Here is a 20,798-nt window from a genome sequence, read left to right as displayed (position 1 = left end):
TATCTGTGTCAAGAATGCTGTTTTCTCAGTAATGCCCAGGGACTCAGCTCCGGAACCAAACATTGCAGGCTGCAGAAATGGGAGCCTCGTGCCATCCCTCTTTGTGACACTGCCAGCACTCTGAATTTCTCCAGCAGCCTCATCTCAGTAGTGTCTGGGAGCCCTGCTGGGAGAGGGAGAGCAAAAAATAGCAGAGGGGGACCATAAATAAGAGAGGCGAGTTAGTATTTCTCGAGAAATGAGCATCTGGAGAAAAGGGTGAATTTTGGAGTCGAAGAAAATATTAGTGGCAATCAGAAACTTTATCTGAACGGATCGATTCATCTGTAGAATATAAATAAGCTGGCAGGTTTGATCTGGTGGAGCACTTTACACTCGTTACACTCGCTTTTCCCTAATTCCCAGCAGAGGAGTTCAGAATGGGTCTGGGCTAAAACTGAAGGGAAAAGTTGAAATGATCTGGATTAAATTCCTGGGCCTGGCGTGGACTTGAAAGCTCTGCTGAGCCCACAGGGCCAGGTTTTCTGAGGGGATTCAGGTCTGTTTCAGGCTCAGATTTTCAAAGGAAATTCTCAGCCACCACGCTGAAGGATTTGTTTGAGAGCCCAGCTCAGGCAATGAGTGCCAGGCTCCATTTCCTGCTGCTCCCAATATTTCTATTCAAGCTGCTGCTCCCTGATTCAGGGATGATCCTGAGACTGAATATTTGCTTGTCATAAAGGTTGGGAAGTTTGGGGCTAACAGGTGTTCTCCAATCACAGTCGATGGGATGAAGAAGATACTTTATTGATAAGGATGTAACAATTTGCTGCTGAGCTCCCATACAAACCAGCTTTAATTTTCATCTGCCATCTTGAGGCATGCTAGGGAGGAGAGTAAATTCCTGCAGTCTGACTGGAAAAAGCATTCCTATAATTCTTATTTAGCACCACTTCCTATTAGTCCCAGCCTCTCATCAGCTACACTCAGATGATAATTTATGTTTTAATGGGCAGAGCACTTTACTGCCCACAGGCTTCTAAACCAAGCCACAATTTATGTCCCGTGCCTCTAAAATACCATATATTTATTTCCCTGGCACTCAGGGTTGGTGGAGTTGAATCTTTAAAGAGCCCAGCTCTCTGTCCCTGTGCTTTGCTAGGAGGGGACCTCAAATTAAGTTTTTGTTTGAAATCAGGTGCAAGTGGAAGCAGGTTAGCCCTGGGACAAGGGTGGAGGAGCCAGCCTGGATGGAAGCTCTGCCATGGGGTGGTTCTGCTGGTTTAGGCACTGATTTCTCTTTCCACCCATTTTAGAGCTCATCCTGATGCCAGAGACTGAGGAAAGCAAAACATGTGCCTTGCCTTGGTCTTTGAACTGCCAGTTTGTTTCTCTCTGTCCTGAGCGAAACAGAAAATTTAATTTATTGATTATCCTAAAAGTCCGAGAGGTTTTCCCTTTCTCTCCAGCAAAGAGCTGTTTGGGGAATTCTGATTTTTACTGCTGGAATTTCCCCATTGCTCAGAGCATTGTGCAGGTGGAGCTCAGGCAGGCTGATGGCATCAGGGTGACAGTGACTGCAGTGACACCATCCCTGACAGCTGTGATGTCTGCCAGTCAGAACCTGCAGCTCTGCAGTTAAAATTGATTCCAAATTATCCACAGGCCTCCATTTCCTGAATCTCCAATTCTAATAAGTCTTAATTGAAAGTTCCCACTCAGGCTATCTGACCATTACTGCTTTCAGTAAATCTTCTGCTGGTTTGCAGTTAGGAAGCTCCACTGGGCATTTAATTTAAATATGTGGCAGCCAATTTTTTTTCTCTAGGTGTGGGATGGGATTCTGCCATTTAACTTGTAAAGATAAGTGATATAAAATCAACTGATCAGCTGTGGCAGGTTTGTTCCATTTATTAGAAACAGAAACTTCTCCCAGCATTTGAAATGCTGTCAGGCACTTGGTGACAAGACATATGTGTGTGCTTGTGTGAGTATTGCATGAAATAATTACTGTTTGTAGTGCAGAAGACTGGCTTAATCTGAAAGAGTATACGGATTTTTACTTGAAAACATATTGCAGCTAAAAAAGAAATGAAATTGAAGAGGTTGAAAGAAAAATTAAAAAAAAAAAAAGAAAAAGAAGTTACAGAGTAGAAGGAGAACTGTAATATAACAAAAAATAAACATCATTGGGATTGGTATTTACAGCAGGTAGTGCTTCCAAACCCTGGGAGGGGTGAGGAATTATAAATGACAAGTGCTGTAGAAACAAAAATATTATCCCTACTGCTAGGCTTTTGTGCACTTAGTGTGAGGCAGAATGCAAGGAGGGACAAAGCCAAGGGGAGGAGGGAAGGTGCAGGGTTGCTAGGAAAACAGAAATTACAGCTTGCCACTGCCGAGGAGCAGCAGGGGCTGAATTGCAGCCATCACCACTGGAACATTGCAGAAGCTTTGCAGAAAACGTGGGGTTTTGTTGTTGCCTCAAAAGAAGAAGTGCTGCTGTTCAGAGCCAGAGGTGCTGGAGAGGCTGCCTGGGGCAGGACAGGCTGGGCCAGCTCTCCATACATCTCCTTACCTTACTCCTGAAATTATCTATTTAAACCTCATAGCTCTGTAGATAATATTTTTAACACCAGCAAGCATTTCTCTGGCTTTGCCCAGACTGACATCCCCAATGTTTGCTTTGTATTGTGCCTTTGAGGTTTAAACTTTTAAACCTAGCAAGGTTTAAATAAGGGAGAGTAATGGATATTTTTCTAATAATTCTAATTTAAAGAAATTCACCTCCTTTCTTCAACTGAATTTATGCCAACTGCACTATAATCAACATATGGGACATTTAGTTATAAGATTAGGGATGCAGAAGGTAATTTCAATTAAAAGAAAATATAAAAATTAGCAGCTAGGAAGGCAACATCTGTGTTCTTCTGCAGGAAAGGGAATATATCCACTGGCATGAAGATGTCCATCTCAGTGAGAACAAGCCAGGGCTGGAGAAACTAACAGTGTGGCAGGTGAATGGGGAAATTACTGTCTTTTCCAAAAAAGAATTGGTGACATCACTTGAAGCTGGCAGTTGGCAGATTCCAAATGAAAAGAAGTGCTGCTTTACCAGCTGCACACCCTGGGGAGGTCTGTGCCAGAGGATGTTGGAGATTTTAAAAGTTTATGTGGGTTTGGAAAGGAAAGGGGCATCTTTGCAAAAGAAAAATCTATTCAGTAATAATAAAATTCCCTTCTTTTATTTTTAAATTTCATTTTTTTTCCCCCTAAATCCCTGCACTGTGGGCTGCTGCTGGCTGGCCAAGGGTTTAGGGTCTTAGTCTACAGGAAAATCATGATTTCAATCCTTGGTGTCATCTAAACCTGTTGGTTTGCTCTTGGCCTGCTTTCCCAGGGAGCTGTGTGTCCTGTTTGCATCCAAATTCCAAAAAGGTAGACTTTCCCAAGATGCTGAATTCCCATACCTTTCCTGAAACACAAATGTTAGAGAGAGAGAGGAGTGTCTGGGTTAGTAATCATTCAGCCAGAAAAGCCACAACATCATCTCTGTGCCAAGATGAGCACCAAGGAGAGCCAGGAATAGCCAGGAAATGTCTCCTCCCACCTTGGGGAATCCCACTGGGAAGCTCCCTTTCATTACTTCTGCTGCTCCCTGCACCTCTTGACTTTATTGCAGCAGAGATGCACCACCTTTATTTCTGTTTTTCCACGTGGTTATATAGTGCCAATGGATATTATCTCTCTAGGTGGTTTTTTTTCTGATTCTTTGCCCTGGCTAATGTTTGCTTTTCCTTCCAATTTAATACTGTACATTTAATAGGAGACATTTTTACAGTAGAAAAGAAAGAGCCATGCTAAAATATATTCCTGATCTAACACCAGTCCTGGTTTGTTTTTCCCCAGAAATGGAACTGGTCTTTAAATACTGAGTTTATAAACTGAGGTTGAGCATCCAGTTTATTAAAGGTCTTCTACTTAAATAATTACATACTAAACATCCTTACAGCTCATGTTTTTTTATAATTTCAATTTGTTTCCCTTTACAGTCTTCAGAAGCATCTTTATTTCAACCAAGTAACAAGCATATGTCTGTTTTTTTCTGTTACAAACAAAAGATAAAACGAAGAGGCAGTTTCCCAGACAGAAGCTGTTTTGTAAGACAGTTTATAGAGATCTATATTTCAAACAAAAGTGATCATGGTCTGTATCTCACCTGTGACCTACACCTGCAAACAACAGAAAATCATTGCTGAAAGGAACTCTAAATAGGTTACATTCATTCTTCAGCAAGGAGTTTTGCTCTGTGCTGTGTTATAAGAGGTGACAAACCAAAACATAACAGTGAGTTATTCAACCTGATCTCTTGAGCTGCTTGGACGATTTGTAGCAAAAGCTTTGCTTTGCTTCTGCTGGTTTTGTTCCCAGGCTGTGTGGGATTTGGCTGTGTAATTTATAATTTGAAATTATTTGCCAAGTAGCTTTCACAAATTACTTTTTTCTGTGGATTTGGGGGTGAGACACTTGAAGTTTTCTTACTGCAGGGAATCATAGAATGGTTTGGTTTGAAATGGACCTTGAAAATGACCTAGTCCATCCCCCTGCCATGGGACACCTTCCACCATCCCAGGTTGCTCCAAGCCATGTCCAACCTGACCTTGAATTCTGCAACGTGGCATAAAGATACATATAAAAACCATGATGAGTTAAAGAGAAAAATGCCATGAGAGTGTGTTCTTTGTAATGTATGCAGATAAATTGACTCTGGCAAAGCTGTCCTAAATTTTTAATTCATGAGTTCGTTAAAATAGAGAAAGGTAATTATCCTTTTAATTATAACAAAACAGTTTCCTGATTGCCATGGCAATAGTTAAATGTATTTCCTATAAATTTATTATGGTGATTGCAATGACTGTTAGCTTTGAATTATTTTTTCCTTTTCTTTTTAGTTATTCTGCATATAATTTTCATTTGATTGGACTGGAATGTGTCAGTTGAAATCCAGTCAATGAACCCATTAAACATTGCCATGGGAGTGGAGTCTGAGAGGCTTTGGGACTTAATAGAAATAGAAAAATAACGTTCTGCACATCTTCAGGAATGAGAGTAGCTTGGGGCCTTTGCTGCTTGCCCTGCTCATGGCAAATCTGTCCCCTCAGGTCTCTGGAGCAGCCTTGGCTGGTTTTCCTGGCAGCCAAGTTGTGAGTTTCTCACAGAGCTCATGACCACAGCACAGCAATCGCTCTGAAGAGATGATTTCTGCCTTTACCTTCATCAAAAGCCAAACCACTTCATTAGGCACCCAGGGAATGCAAAAGCGAGGAGGAAAGTGGTTTTCTTGATGAGATAAACACAGTACCAGTTACTCATTATACATGAAATAATAGCACATGCCACATGTTGCAGGGGGCTCAGGCTGGAAGATGTGTCACCACTGCCATGTTCCTCTCATTTCCTGGGTATTCATCTGAAAGGTACTGATTCAGCCACTGTAATTGCCTTGTTAGACACTTAGAAAAGAAGAAAAACCTCCAAAATCTGCAACAAAACCCTTCAAACTTGTACACTGAAAGCGGTGCTGTGCTTGTGTGAGTTTCAATTTGAATTTGAATCGGAAGAACTGGAGCTTGAATTTTCAGTACTCTGAGGGGGAGATGAATAGGTGAGTGAAGAGAAAAGTAAATAAAAAAACTCCACATGAAATAAAAGGCTTGTAATAAACCTCAGTTTTGTGCACTGCTCTGGAAGCAGAACCATCTGTCCTTTTGCCTCAGACACCTTCCCTTTTATTCACATGCTCCTCTCAGTTTTAAATCCAAAGGAAAACAAGTGGAGAGCTTTGAGGGATACCTCATTATCTGTATTTTGTTTATGGAAAAAACTCCCAGTGCAACTTGATGTTTAGTTCATTGCCTGGTATCTGTGCAGGGCTGGGTGGGATGGGAAACCCTTTGGATACATTTAGCAGTTTGCTGTTTTAATTGGAATATTGGCATCTCTTGGCTGCTTGCAGATCTCCAAGGCAGCATTGTGGCCTGCTGGGTTATTCACTAGAACTTTGCATGATTGATCTTCTTGCAGCTTTTTCCTGTCATGATTCTTTCATTTCGGGAAGCAGATTTGTGATATTTTCATTTCTGGGAGCAGATTTCCCATTGGGCTTCAGATGCCTGGTAAAAAAGACTTGAAATGGAGGGGGAGGAAGACATTGGCCTTGGCCAAGTGTGTGATTTGTCTTTCTCTTCCACCCCTGTGTCCACAGCAGGACTGGGCAGGGCTGGGATCAGGGATTTGAGTCTTTGCTTCCTGCTGGGCACCTTGCTTTGGAGGTGGAGCTCTCATGTCCCACACAGGCTGTGCCACTCGTGTGCCATGGAGCCCAAGGAGAGCATGGAGGGGATTTGCTCTCCCTGAAGGAAAAGGACACTTTGGGGAGTTGCCATCAAATTCAGCTCACACTGTTTTCACAATGCTTTTCGCTCATGGGAAATACCTTGTTTAGGGGAAATGGCAGAGAGAGAAAGTCTGGGGGACAAAGCCAAAACATGAGGAGAAGGAACTCCCAGAAAATGAAACTTCTACCTTGGGTTGTTCCCACAAAATACTTGATGTTCTCAGTCCCACAAGCCACATGCAAAGAGTTGTACAGAGCAGTGTTGAAGGCAGTTTAAACCAAGGGGAAAGGAGCCTTTACCTTGCTTGTCCTGCCTTGTAGGTCCCCTTGGAACACTTGTGTTTTAACTTTAGAATTGAAAATTGTTTCATTTCAAATTAAAGCAGCAGCTCCTGTATTCACTCACTGATGGTAAAAGTCCCTGAAAACAGGGATTTGATGAAGACAGGTGAGCAGGCAGCTGGGGGGCATGGAGGGAGGGATCTGCTTGGGAGCACCAGGGCAGGCTCTGCTGCAGCCCAGGAAGTGTCCAGGTTAGCTGGGAACAAGTGGGGAGCACCTTCCTGCAGTGACACCATGATCTGGGGCAGGGCTGTGCACACAGCTTTTTGTTCCCCTTCTGATTGATCCACCTGCTTGGAGTTTTCCCTGTTTAATAAGTTACATATTCGAGGTTTATTGTGATGAAATCTGCTTTTATTGGAGCTACCAAGGCTTTTGGTCTTCTTTAGGGAGCTCATTATGAAGAAAAATCTTAGGCAGTGGATGTCAAAGCTCTGGCTGACCCAGGAGCTTATTATACCTGGTTTAAAAAAGAGTAAAAAAGTGGTCACAGCATGAGCTCTCCCTCCTCATTTTGCAGGGGTTGCACAGGTACTGGAATAATTCCCAGCACAGGGAATAATCCTGTCTCTTTGGGCAAATGCAGCCTGAGCTCTTCATTCCTGGTGGCTTTCTGTCCCCTCTCCAGAGGTGCTGGGACATCGTGGCTTTCCTTGCAGTGGGCAGAGCTGAGCAGAGCTCCTGCAGAAACCTTGCAGTAAATCCTTCAGTAAATAAATCCCGAGCAAACATCAACACCTAATTTTCCCTCTGTGGGTGGAATGTGAGAACAAGAGCGATGAAAGCTGAGAAACAAATGAATTTCATTCTTCAAACAGCATTATTTGCAGGGCTGTGGGGTTTTTTGCTCTCTGTCTCCCTGCCTGGTGCAGATTATCTGGGAAACACAAGCTGACTGGTTGAGGACCATGCAGGAGGATTTCAGGAGCTGCACAGCCACTTCTGTGGTGCAATCTCCCTTTTTTTAGGGAATTAATTTTCTCTAGGGTTTACCTCTCAGGCTCTCTTCATTCCCATCACCCTTTTTTATCCAGCAGGAGGTGCTGGACTGCTCAGCCAGGGTGCCAGGTTTGCTTTACAGTGGTTTGTTACCCAAGTGTTTTCTATCCCCTTCTACAATCAGGCTGCCCTCTGGAATATTTTTTTCTCCCTCTTAATCTACATTCAATGGACAACTTCAGGTTGCTCTGTCTTGGTATTTAGCAAAGATAAATGATTTTGGAAACTGAATTTCCCAGATCAGCTGACTGTCCAGAATAAAGTTATAAACACGTGTGATAAGATTAATAAAAGCCCCAAACTGCTGGGTGGATATTCCCATTACTGAGCACAAGCTAGACAACATCCTCCTCCACCAGTTTCCTAGTTTGATAAATGCCTTGAGCTGATTTAAAAATGTGTAGGTTATTTTTAACCATGGTAGCAGAGCCATCTGTATTGTATCTGATGAAGTTCTGTGATAGAGCAAATTGATTTATTCTATCTCCTTACAAGTTATACTAAGCTTTATGTTATAAATAAGTTGGTTTGAAGTACATGATGTCATTGAGCTCGAAAGTCTCTAGATAAATTTGTACTTAAAGGGTTTGTGCCTTCTGTGTGAATTTAAATTGGTGCAGATTGTTAAATCTCTTTTCTGTCTCTGTCTTGTGGACTGCAAACCCTCTGGGGTCAGACTGTCTGTATAGCTGTGTTTGTGTGAAATACACAGGGGTCCAAATCAGGGCTGCAGCTCTTAGACATCCCAGCCATAAAAATAAGAGCAATCAGAAAAAATCAGAACTGTGCATTGCATGGCAGGATTTTCAGGAGCGCTGCGAGGAGCTGGGTGCCTAAATCCTCCCCTTTGTGGGGATCAAACCAGGGAATTAGTGAGGAGCTCGTTTCCATGCAGCAGGGATGAGCCTCACGCTGAGGTCGGGTTTGGGATGTGTGGTTTAGTTCAGGAGCTGAGCAGGGACAGAGCTGGCACTGCTTCCCTCTGCCTCACTCTGAGAGCTTCTGGGAGAGTCATGGGAATGGTGCTGGAGCTGTGAGAATAGCAAATTAATCAAATCCTGGAAGAATACACTAAATCCCATCAGCTATTTGCTTGCAGAACCAGCAAAAATAAGGCAGAACTTCAGAAAGAGATGGACTGAGATCGCTGTCCCTGTGTTTGAGGGTAGTTTTTGAGAGCCCAGTATTGGAACTGAGATGATGCCTGATGAGAGCCATGGATGGTACAGATTTCAGTGTAATTAAAAAGAAAATGAGTAATGCTTTAATTGAGATCTGCAGATTAAAAGTTAAAAGCTCAGTATCCTCTATTACTTACTGTCAGATAGGAATTTACGTTGCATATGTGTAACAAGCCATTGCATTTTAAAAATGGAACCATAAAAAAGTTGCTGTAATTTAAAAGCAGCCAATTTACCAGGAGTACAGTTTGCAGCTATGTCACTTGCTAATCAGTCTGTTAAACATAATAGCCATTCTTGTCTGGAGGCAGTTAATCATGTTGTGAATGCACTTATCAGCACATATTAGAAATACAATACAAGACTTTCCAGCAGAGGAATGGATGCAATTACTGCAATCAGTATACATTTAGCCACAGTCTTATGTTTTTCTTTCCATTCCATTTTTTTTTCTTCTTTTAAATAGTCCAGCAGTGACAGATTTTCCTCTTAGAAAAACATAAAGGACACTCTTGAAAGTGTTATTAAACTGCACAGACGTGCTCAAAGGCGACCTGTCCAACTCCATGAGAGATGGCTGCTGGCTGCTAACCTTCCCTGGACCCAGCAGTGTTGGAAGCTGCTGGCTTTGACTGTTGTGGGGATGATTTTCAAGGCCTTTGAGCATTTCCCCTGCTGGGCTGGGGATGTGTCTGTGGTGGCATTCATGAGGTGCTGGGGAGCTGAAGTTGCTGCATTTGAATGAGACTAAAGGAGCTCAGCATATGGATGAACTCTTTTTTATTTTATTTTTTTTTTCTCTCCGCGCTTCTCTACATCTAAATCAATAGAGATGAGGGATCTCAAAGTTTTTGAAAGGAGATATTGAAAAAGCATGAAAGCTAATTGCTTCCAGCATGACTACCCAGCAGCCACGGGTGTAAATACAGCTGTCCAAAGAATGCCAGGACTCAACAAAATCTCAGGATTTCAGCTCAACAATTTTCCAGGGCTGAGCACATTCCTGTATGGGGAGGAAGGGAGTAGGGAGGGGGTGGGAGAAGGGAAGAGATGATGAAATCCTGAAGAGATTCAACAAAGAGAGGAATAGAAGGAGAATGATTTTGTACATTCTGCTGTACATTAACCCGTAATGTTGGGGATATTTTGTGTAGTTTAGTGTGATTTGCAGTGCTTACAGGAACCTGCCTTCTTTTTCTAGAAATCCTTTTGTCTGTCTCTTTGTCCTTTGTGACAGCTGGTATTTTGGCTTGGGGGAAATTTTTGATAGCAGCAAGGAAAATGAAAAAGCAAAACGATGCCCAAATAGTGTGGCTATTACAGTGGGTAATCAGGGAGTCAATATGACACCAAATCCTTTTGTTCCTGGTGTGTTTGGGTCGTTTTGCCCTTTTGGGTCACTGCTGGGATGGAAATGCCCTCGGTGTGATGTCCTTGGTGGGATTCTCCCCAACGAGCAGCTCTGTGCTCAGCTGGGACACTCAGCCCACTGCAGCTCAGCTTGCTAAAGGCTTCACTGCTGAGGAAATCCATTGAAATGAAGTTCTGGGATCACCTTTTGGCTCTTCCCACAGAAACCAGGGGGTGGGACAGGCTGGGTGCAACACCACTTCTCCCCTTTCCTTTTCTAATTATTCCTTTTCAGAGCTTAAGTGAATTAACCTCACTTAGAACTCACTTTTGCCTGCTCTCCTTTGCTCAGGGTTTGACCTTGGCTTTGAGCAGTGTCCCAGCAATGTCCCTTTAGCTGTCACTGCGTTGGGAAATTGTGGTCTTGCAAGTGGGACAAAGTCATGATTGCCCTTTGGGAAGGTGACCTGGAGATGTTATGGGGTGACTGTGGTGTTGACCTTGCTTTCATGCCATTGAAAAATAATTGTGGAATGATTTTTAAAAGGAGAAATATTAAATCCACCCCTCTGCGTTTTGTTATTTGGAGTTGTCTTTGCTTGTCTAGGGAAATTTGCATTCATTTTTAGGACAAAAATAGCCTTTTAATGGGGGTGACTTGCATTAGAACTCTTTGTTTATCTCCTGCTTTTCGTTTTGGTGTGAAGATCAGGACGTGAAGCTCAACTAGCAAGGGCTGGAGATCCATAGACTTACTGCAGATGGCTCTTTCTGTTCATACACTGACTGCAGACCCTGAGCCACCCTGTGTTTGCTCAGCTGGATGAATCAATCTTGTTTATTAATTAAAACACGGGAAACTGATGTTTCTGTGCCAGTTTCACTTTCATGTTCTCACTGTCTGTTCAGTGAGTACCAACAGCGAGAGGAAGAGCTCAACTCTTTTTGTAAAACATAATTATCAGCCTCTAAAATAAAGCGATTTTGTGCACCCCATGTGTCCCTGAGGGAAGTGTGGAGAGAGGAGGTCCCGTTTGTGTTGATGCTAATGGGCTGCCCTGCTCCCTGCCCTCTCTGCTTTGAGGATGTTGTCATGGCCATTTGCTGCTCAGCACCAGTGTGAATTAGCCACAGGACACTCTGCTCATTGCCTCTCCATCTAAGAGTGTGTTGGACTCAAAGAAAGCCAGGTCTAGTTCATTAGGTGCTTAAATTGTTTGGAGCTGGAGAGGATGCAGGAGGAATGCCCCTGTTTTGATTTTTATCTTTAATTATCTCATGCAGGTGGCATTACAGCAGCTTCTACAGCAGACCTGTGAGTTCTGTGCAATCTTAGCAAGCTGTAGAAAGACAAATATGGTCTGTTTTTTAATTTCCTATTGTCTTTTCTGTTTGGCTTTCTGTTTAGTCATTTACTCTGTCTGCCCATTGAGCAAAGGATTCAATTTAAAAAGTGTTGAATTAGACTTTCTGAATCCCCAAGAGGAGAGCCCCATTTGTCACTGTTTCCTGTACCCTCCAGCACTTTAGGTGTATTCGTGTCACAGTCTGCAGCTTCTCTCCCTTTGCCTTTCATTCATAAATTCAGTGCGTGGGGAATTTGCATCTCTGGATCATCCCCTCTGGTTGATTTTTCTCCCCAGGGAGATTCAGCTGTCAGCCTCAATTGTAATTCTGAAATCAAAACAGCAACTGCTTTGCAAGGAACTTCCCCCTAGTTCTAGTAGTGTTTTTCTTTCCTCCTGGGATTGGTGCATTCAGAAAAGTCTGATCACCCCGTGCTAATGTCAGACACAGAAAAATCATGAAGTGTTTCAAATGCCAAAGCCTCTTGCTGCTGGAGATGTGGTTGGAGCCTTTAGGTGTCTCCAGTTCTTATCTCTGTGCAGGAAGGGGAGGAAGCTGTGTGAGTATTTGTAAATATAAAACTCCAGAGCCTCAGTGATTGTGTTCATTCAGCTGCCATGTGGAATCACTCTTCCTGAGCTCACAATAAATCTGGAAGAGGCAGAGATAAATTCCACTCTTGCATGTCTCCCATTCCATAGCTGGCTGGGGAGGAGGAAGAGTCTGAATGAAACATCTTCAGGTGCCCAGTGTGGGATAGTGGAGGAGCTGGGATAAGAGTTGCCTGTTTTTCTGCTTCATTACCTGCAGAAAACTCACGTATTTGCCTCTCTGGTGGCAATATGGACAGCCCAGTGTGTCACCAGAGATTTCCAGGGAATATTTCCTGTCTCCACCATGGAGTCTCTGGTTGCCTCTGCTCTCTGAGGTGAACTGAAATGTTTGCTGCATTAACTTCACACTCAGCTGGGCTGAAGTTCCCTGGGCCTTGGGTCACACAGCCTCCCCGAGCTCTGCTCTGGTTCTTTTGAAAGACTCTCTTTTGGAGAGAAGGACAGTCTTTGTAAGTGAGTTCCTGCACTACAAAGAGCTTCTTATGCCACTGAATTTATTATCAGTAATATTCACTCATTGGTTATTTAAACATTCATCTCTGCTTTAACTTCTATTTCAGCTGCTTTCACAGCAATGTTGAAAATAGAGCATGTAAAAATGTAAGAAATTCTGAATAGTTCAAGAAAAATTCTAAGCACCATTTGGGCTGTTGATATTTATTAACTGGATAGGTTTCAACATAAGTCTTTCATCATAAAATCATTCTTATTTTTTAAACAACAATAGCTCCCTCTGTATTTGCATCCAACATCAGCTAAACCCTGGCCCCAGTTTCTTACTGGATGTGTTTGTTATGTTCCCCAACAAGACACTTCCTCCTGACAGAGAATCTTTATTTTAAGAAATACACAACACAGCAATAAAGAAGTTCCAAATAGTAGTCAGAAAAATATTCCAGTGCAATCAAAATGCTTTTTTAAGCCCCAAAAGATTGCAGGCTGTTCCGAGGGGGGAGAATAATGACAAAGGTCCAAATGGGGTCCCTGTGCCCAGCAATGGAGCTCACCAATTACAGCCAGGCTGAGTTCAGTCCTACAAGTTGTTTTGTGAAAGGTTGACTAAAAGAGTATCTAAGGACTCTTTTACCAGAAGCATTTCTGTGCACTGTCACAAGGGTGCAAGCAAATAAAAATAATTGAAGCAATTGTCTCAGTTGTCTCCAGGGTTGTCATGATGATGTTGATAAAATCAAATAAAGTGGAAGTTATTGCACATTGTTAGTGAGCAGCACAGTTGTGAATTGGCAGTGGAAGAAGCTGAAGAGCTTAAAAGGTTTGCTCATTATCTAGATTTATTGTTTTCAGTTGTGGGGAAATGTTGGCTAAGCAAAATAACATAATAATACCTGGTCTTGGTGGTGTGCTTTGAACAAAAATATTTTCTTGTTGTTTTTATGGCTTTTACTGGATTATTAAAGCATGCTGTGTCAATCCATACATTCTTAATGTATTTTGCAGCTTGGGTTTATCCTCTGTAGCCATTTTCTTTGCCCATACATCTGAGGAGAGCATGAAGTTTTGTGGCAGTGAAAGAAAACTAAGATCAGGCACTGAAAATATGGAAAACAAAGTAAATTCTCTGTTAGAGCAAATGGTAAACTGTGGTTTTGAAATGCATCATGAGAGGAAATCAAGTCAACCTTCTCCTGCAGACTTAATTTCCACTTTCCATCCACTGTGTATTTGTTTGGGGTGTTTTTCCTGCCCTGCTGTGGCATGGAAGAGGCTGAGCAGGAGTTCCTCAGGGTTTGTGTCCCTTGCTGCCTGGCAGGGAGGAGCTGTGAGGATGCTGTCCTGTGGGACACACCAGGTGGCAGCTGAGCCAGCTCCTGGTCAGAGGTGTCCCTGTGCAGGAAGGAAACCCTCAGCCAGCTAGAAGGGCTGTCAGCATGCAAATCTTCCTGATTCAGAAACTGCATGCTGCCCTTTGCTAGGTACTTGCTTTCATTTCCTCCTTCTTAGGCTGCTAGGATCTTAATTTCCTCAGGGGGAGAAGGTCAGGACCTTTAATCTGGATCTTCTCCCTGAGAGGTCCTGGCCATCTGCTGCTTCATTTGCCTTCAGCAGGAAATTAGGGTCTCGAGCATTTCCAATCAGGTTTTGAAAAGCCTCCTCTTGTACGGGTTTGCTCTTCAGTAAACCACACTTAGAAAATTAATCCTCTTGAGATCAAAGGAGTGAGACCTTTTTTACTGAAGTATTTTATGAACTAATGTACCTTGGTAATGTAAGGTCACTGAATTCTTATTGAGTTTGGTTACAATTGGTCAGAGTGAGAATTGGCATTATTAACCTTGAAAAGACTCTCCAGCAACACAGTACCACACTTGGAATTATTTTCCAATACCTCATGTCTGCTCCATTTCTTAGGCTATTGTTTACACTGCTGTGGGTCTCATAAACAAATTACCATTTACTGAAAATGTTGTTTTATGAGTGAATGGAACTCCTGATTTCCTGTAATAGCCAACTGCAGTAATAGAAGGATCTGACTTTTATCAACTCAGTTGTTGATGAGCTGTGAGTGTGAGCCAGAAAATCCTCTGCAGAGTGCCCTGAACTCATCCTCTCCCCCAACACACAGGGCAAGCCCTTCAGGTTGGTCAGGAATGCAATAAAATTGAGATTATTAAGATCTTTCTTAATAATGAATAATAGGCATTTGGTTATTTAAGGTAAATACTAGCCAGTTGTGCTGTGCTGCTGCAATAACTTCAGTCACTGAGTGTCATTCCAGTGCTTAATTCAGTAATTCCATGTTTGGCTTGGGCAAATTCAGTTCAGTTATTATTTCAGTGTCAGGCAATTCGTGGTTCTGGTTAAAAGCTCTCACATCAGAGCTATGCTGGACCTTCCAGGCATCTAATATTTTGTGAAAATAAGCTGTGCAGCTCCATATAAACACTTAAAACTGCCAGCGTGGATATTGGGAAAGTTCTGGGATTTAGCAACACTTCCCTGTCCCAATAACTCTTTTTATTCTGGAGTTGGTTGGAGCTAAAGTTGGCTTTATTTGGAATGGATTGAGCAGAAATCTCCAAGATTTTGGGGTTTTTCTAGCCCCTAGCAGAGGCAGGATTGTGCAAATACACCAACAGGCTTGTAAATCACCATCTGAAGAAGAGGACCTACTTACGGGAGTTTGGGAGAGGAAATAAATCCAAAAAAGACCCATGGGGTTTTTTTCCCTCCTCTCACCAGAGAGAAAAATGTGTAATGAATGTCTCATGTCTGAAACACTGGGCTGGATTCATCAAAGGGAGTTAGTAATTACCAAATTGAGAGAATCATGAAGCGCTTTTCTAAATTTGAAAGGCTCATCAAGAATAGATCAGGAGCAGGCAAAATTAATAGTTATGAACTCATTTCCATAGAAATGGACTTATTAGCAAGCATGCCAGCTGCCTAAAATTATAAGGTCTTTTCCTTGTGCTTGCAGGAAATAATCTTTTTTTATAAAAGTAATTTCGACTTTTTATTTTTTATTGCTTCTCTAAACTAGAGTTTGGCAAAATCCTAAACTGGAAAAAAACTTTACCGGACAATAGAAATATTTAACTGAAAAGAGAGGAAAGTTAAGGAAAGGAGAAATGATTTATAGTCCATGGATTCCATCAGACTCTCCCCAAGAGTGCAAACTTATTTAAGAGAAAAATGAAATAAGTCTCCAGGAAAAGCTGAAAAATCTTGATGGGATAAAGTTTGGTTTACCAGGATTTAATGGCTGATAACAGCATGAATTACAATCCTTGTCTTCTCTGCTCATGGATTTCCCCACTGGCAGATTTTGTCTTCACCAGGCAATTGCAGATCAGCAGGGGCTGCAAAGACCAAGGTTTTGACCCCCAGTGACAAATCAGAATAAAACTGCAGCTCTGCCCTGGCAGGGTGGAACACCTGCTTTTAGAAAGGGGTCAGTGAGATGTTGCTCAGCCAGGAGAGAGACATTGAAATACAGGTGTTGGGATGTGAGTTTGTCAGCTAATGGAGCTGACATAAGTAAATGCTGACATTTGAGGTCTTGATTCTGCTTTAATTGGTGTCTGGTTTTACTTCAGCAACCTCCATCAATTTCAGTGCAGAAAGGCAGTTGTGTCCACACGACATTACAGAGGAGAGTTAATAAATTGCAGGAATTATGAATGCAACAGCAGTGTTTCTACTAGGAAACCTCTGCAGGGTAAGAGGTGCAGCAGCCACTCGGTGAACACCAGTCTGAGCATGAAAGAAATTCACTTTTCAGGTTTCATCCTGAGTTTGTTACAACTGTAACCTGGGAAGAGACTCAGAACAAAGAGGGTGAATTCATCCGTGGGGTACTTGGTGTCCCAGATACTGCAGTGCTCGGCATTGCTGCAAGGCTGAATCTCTAAAGAGGACAAAAGGGACACCAGGATTTTAGAGAAAATTCATTCACCTGCTGGTTCAAAGGCAACTGGAAACCTGCTGGTGAAGAAGGGGCAGAAAGCTGAACCCTGCTTGGCTAAAGCTGGGAGCTCAGGGCAGACACTGTTGGTGAAATGTGGCTGGAGAGAGCAAGATCTGAGAGAGAGAGGTCATATTAGTATTGATTAATATTGATAGTCAACATCATTAATATATTAATTAATTAATAAATTCATTAATATATCGATTCTTTAACCAATATTGACATGTCATGCCCTATAACTTCTGAGACAAAGCAGAAAACGTTGGACAAACATTTGGTGCCATTTTTCCAGGTGATGATAAAGGATCCTCTTTGGAGTCAGGATCAACACCTGGGAGAACAGCTCTGTTTTCATTCTCCTGTTCATACAGCTGGACCTGAGGATGTTTATATATCAGCTACAAACCCACTATTGTGGTTTCTATCTGGATGTGTAAAAAGAAAACCAGAAGAGGACTAATGGAAGGCAGGGTGGACTGAACTCCAAGAAGTGCAGTCAGTGGGATTTGTGGGATGGATTTGTCACTGCAGACCAACCTGACATATTATTTCATTGCTGTATCTGTACCAAAATCCTCCACTGGTGGTTTTGTTGTCAATTTGAAACCACTCATGGGTATTTTTGTGAGTGGCAGCTATTGATTTGAACAGACTGAAGGGAAATTGCAGATGTGAACAAACCTTTACAGGCCCAATATCTAAATCCATAGTTAGTGTGAAGCTCATATTGAAATTTTATTTCTGTGTTGTGAGCAAATTAATTTTATGTAATTTAGATAAAACAAACTGCTGGAAGTGATACACAAAAAACTATGAAGTTGAGTTGGTGCCCACAGTGGTTATGTTTTTAACAGAAATGGTTTAATTACATCCCCATTATTATATAATAAAATTTATCCTAAAAGGTTTTTGCTGGTTGTCTGGTTGGCCACACAAAAGATGCCTTAACAGCTTCTAGTTTTGCCTGGAGGTGGATATTATCTTCTATCAGCATGGAAAATATTTATCCTCCAGGCATTGAAGCATATGTTTGTGTTGTTCGTTGTCAGAAAGAAAACACCAAAATCAATATTTCCTGTTCAGATTTTTTTCGTTTTCCTTTACAATGCTCCTTCAAAAACATATGGCAAACCCAGATTCTGCCTCTGTGCATTTGGGAAGAGGAAAAAGATGTTTTAGGTCTCTGTTTTCTGCAGCAGCAGCTAAAACTTTCTGTGAGCAGAGCTCTTGAAATTGCAGAGATAATGAATTTACAGTGGGATGGGACAGAGGGGAAGGTGGTTTTGGTTAAATCTTGGTGTCTGCTTGCTTCTCTGTAATATGAAAATAAGATCTGTTTTTCTAACCTGAAATCTATTTTTCTGAGGATTAATTATTAATATTTACATAGTTTTGGACCTGAGGAAAGTGCTAAGAGTCGCTGTTAAGAAAGGAAGCAGAAGTAATTCTTAAACACAGCTCTGAATGCTGCACATTTCCATCTATTTCTTTACTTTTAAACTTTTATTTCCAGATGAGAAATACATGATTGCCATATAATTACAAGTCTGCACCACTGACGAGGAGACTGTTGTCATGAATTGAAAATAGGGATAATCTACCCCTCATTTATTGTCATGTATAATTTCTGCAAATCCATTTTTTCCCCAAGATAAAGACGAGTTTGGGTTTGAAAGACTTTTCCTTCCCCCACAAGAGCTCATTTCTGGTACAACATGAGGAATGGCCAAGTATTCTGTTGTTTTGAGGCATCAAAATGATAATAATGGGATATTAAATAATTTAGCAACATCTGTGCAATGCTTTTCCCAGGGTTTGTGGTTTGTTCTGTAAGTTCGTTGTGATTATGGAGAATGAATGCCTGAGTTTAATGGGAAAAATACCTCCATTTCAGGAAACTAAAAGATACAGTTTGGCCTAATTCAGAAAGTTCTGCAGTTGCCCAGTCTGCAGTTTTATTGAGGTTCCTCTCAGGATCTCAAGTCTGCATGTTGAATTTAATGGCAAATCTGGAGAGCAGGAAAGAGAAATGAAAATCCATGTTGATGTTAACACCCTAATGACATAGTGGGGAATTTTGCCTTGTTTTGCAGAGCAAACACCACCTCCTACGAGATCCTGCAGATGGATTTTGAGATCGACAACGCCAGCAGCCTGGCAGGAGCCCAGCAGATCACCTGGCAGGTGGAATATCCCCGGGATGACTCTGTCAGTGAGCTGGTGGTGTCTGAGATCTTCGTCAGCCGAACCATGTTTGTGGGAATTGTTCCTCTGGCCATGGTAAGAACCTTCCCCTCCCTCCTTTTGCTGAATAGTTCTGTTGATCCTCGTTAGTATTCCAGGGAATGGGAGCTTTTTATTATAAGCTGCTTCCCATGCACCTGCTGCAAGTGATTTAAATGCAAAAAAAAATACATTTCAATAATATTTTATTTACCTGATGTGCCATAATGGCTCCTTGGAAGCCATTTGGGTCTTTTGTGAAAATCCTTTACCGTTTGTGGGTTATTGGCCTGGTGCTTGGAAATAGCTCCTCTGGAGCCCTTGGCTTGTGCAGTATGGATGGGACTGCCATCCTGTGCTCTGAGGGTAAATGTTGTAATTAGTGGGGACATTTTCGATGAAATAAATTAGCATTGCACATGTGGGAAACCTCACTGCTAAACCAAGCAACTGGACTGTTTGCTGCTTCGCTTTTCCCCAAAAGAGCCAAACAGTCCAGTGAGCTGCAAAGTGTCAGTTTAATTAAAGCTCTGGTTTGAGTTACACAGAAAGGAAAAAATGCTTTCTGAAGATGGAGGTGGCCAGCAGGTTTAAGGTGTGAGTGTGTGCAGAAAGCTTGGAGCTGATGATTTATTTAAAAAATGCGAATATCTCCTGGTAAAATCAGAAGCACCTTTTCTAGGAGGGACCTTTGACCTGAGTTTGGGGTCTGATGGAATTTTTAGAGCTTTAGATGGAATTTTTAGATGGAATTTTTAGATGGAATTTTAGAGCTTTACACATGAACACAAGGATTTCCGTGGGGAAATGTGGGTGTAAATCCAGAGAAACAGCCAGAGAGCCTGGATGTGCCACCACTTCCCTCAGAAACACCTACTGTTGGGGAAGATGAACTACCTACCCTTCTCCACTTGCTTCCTCACCAACATTTGCCCTTCCTTTCTGACTTGTTCTGTGCTGATTTTCTTTCTATTACACCACAGAGCCACCAAATATTGGTGTTTTCCTCTGCAGGACCACTGGCATGAGCAGAAGCAAGGAAAGATGCTTGTAATGGAAACAAAGCCCCAAATAATTTTAATTTCCACTTCCTACTGCCAAAGGCTACACTTCTTGGCAGCCCAATGATAGGGAAGAAATCGTGTGGAAAAAAAAGTCAATATAGAATTTTCTTCTATTCCTTTTTTTTGGAAGCATGTAGGAGATGAAATAGTGTGGATGGAATATTCTGGAGCAGTAATGGTGAATCTCAGGTGCTCTGTGGCTGCTCCTGGGAGGGATGATCCAGCAGAGCTCAGCCAAAAACAAATGCAGTGCTGGGAATAAACAGCAACAGACATATTTAAGCCTTGATGAGGACATTTGGAAATAACTGGAATCTTGTTAGCATGTGAGAAAAGTGTCAGTGCAGCAAACCCAACAGTTCTTCCTTCTCTGTGATAAATGCTGTGGGTTTCTTGTGGGGATTTTTGTATTTTTTTTTGGGAAAGTACAGTCTTGGAATATTGGGAATTCCTCCCAAACTGTTCATTTCAATTTGAATGATCCTCCTTATAACAAATCTCAGTTTTATTTCTGGCCAAATTCAGTGAATTCAGAACATGTAAATAAAAACTTTTGCACTAACGAGAGAAACGAACCCAAAATTTGGTATTGAAGGAGAACCTGCTTTCTGCACCAGCTCCCAGCTCTCCCCAGATCCCAATAATTGAAACATCCAGTTTCAGCAACAGCACAGAGCCAGGCAGTTGGGATTTGTGAGGAAACAACCCCCAGATGGAAGCAGCACAGTGCAGTAATTGAGGATTTGCTGTCTGAACGCTTTATCTCTGCTGCTGGATGAGCAGAGCACACTCTGCCAGTGGGAATGCAGAGCTTGGCAGAGCAGAGGGAAAATAGCAGCCTGGGTGATCCTGATTGCCCTCGGGCTGCACCTC

The 20,798-nt window shown here is 42.1% G+C and overlaps 1 protein-coding gene across 1 annotated transcript in view; it reads left to right on the top strand.

Annotated features, from left to right (window-relative positions):
- The window catches only part of TMEM132B (transmembrane protein 132B), a 204,870-nt gene that overhangs the window by 124,951 nt on the left and 59,121 nt on the right, over positions 1–20,798 (top strand). The window contains exon 4 of the mRNA XM_085075376.1: positions 18,732–18,918. Within this exon, the coding sequence (XP_084931502.1) occupies positions 18,732–18,918 (187 nt within the window). The remainder of the gene's footprint in view (positions 1–18,731; positions 18,919–20,798) is intronic.

The sequence above is a fragment of the Lichenostomus cassidix genome, chromosome 15 (genome assembly GCF_008360975.1).
Source record: "Lichenostomus cassidix isolate B80296 chromosome 15, HeHo_3.0, whole genome shotgun sequence".
In the NCBI taxonomy this organism is placed as follows: Eukaryota; Metazoa; Chordata; class Aves; order Passeriformes; family Meliphagidae; genus Lichenostomus; species Lichenostomus cassidix.
Note: the sequence above shows the minus strand (reverse complement) of the source record. Positions and strands in the feature narration are given on the sequence as shown.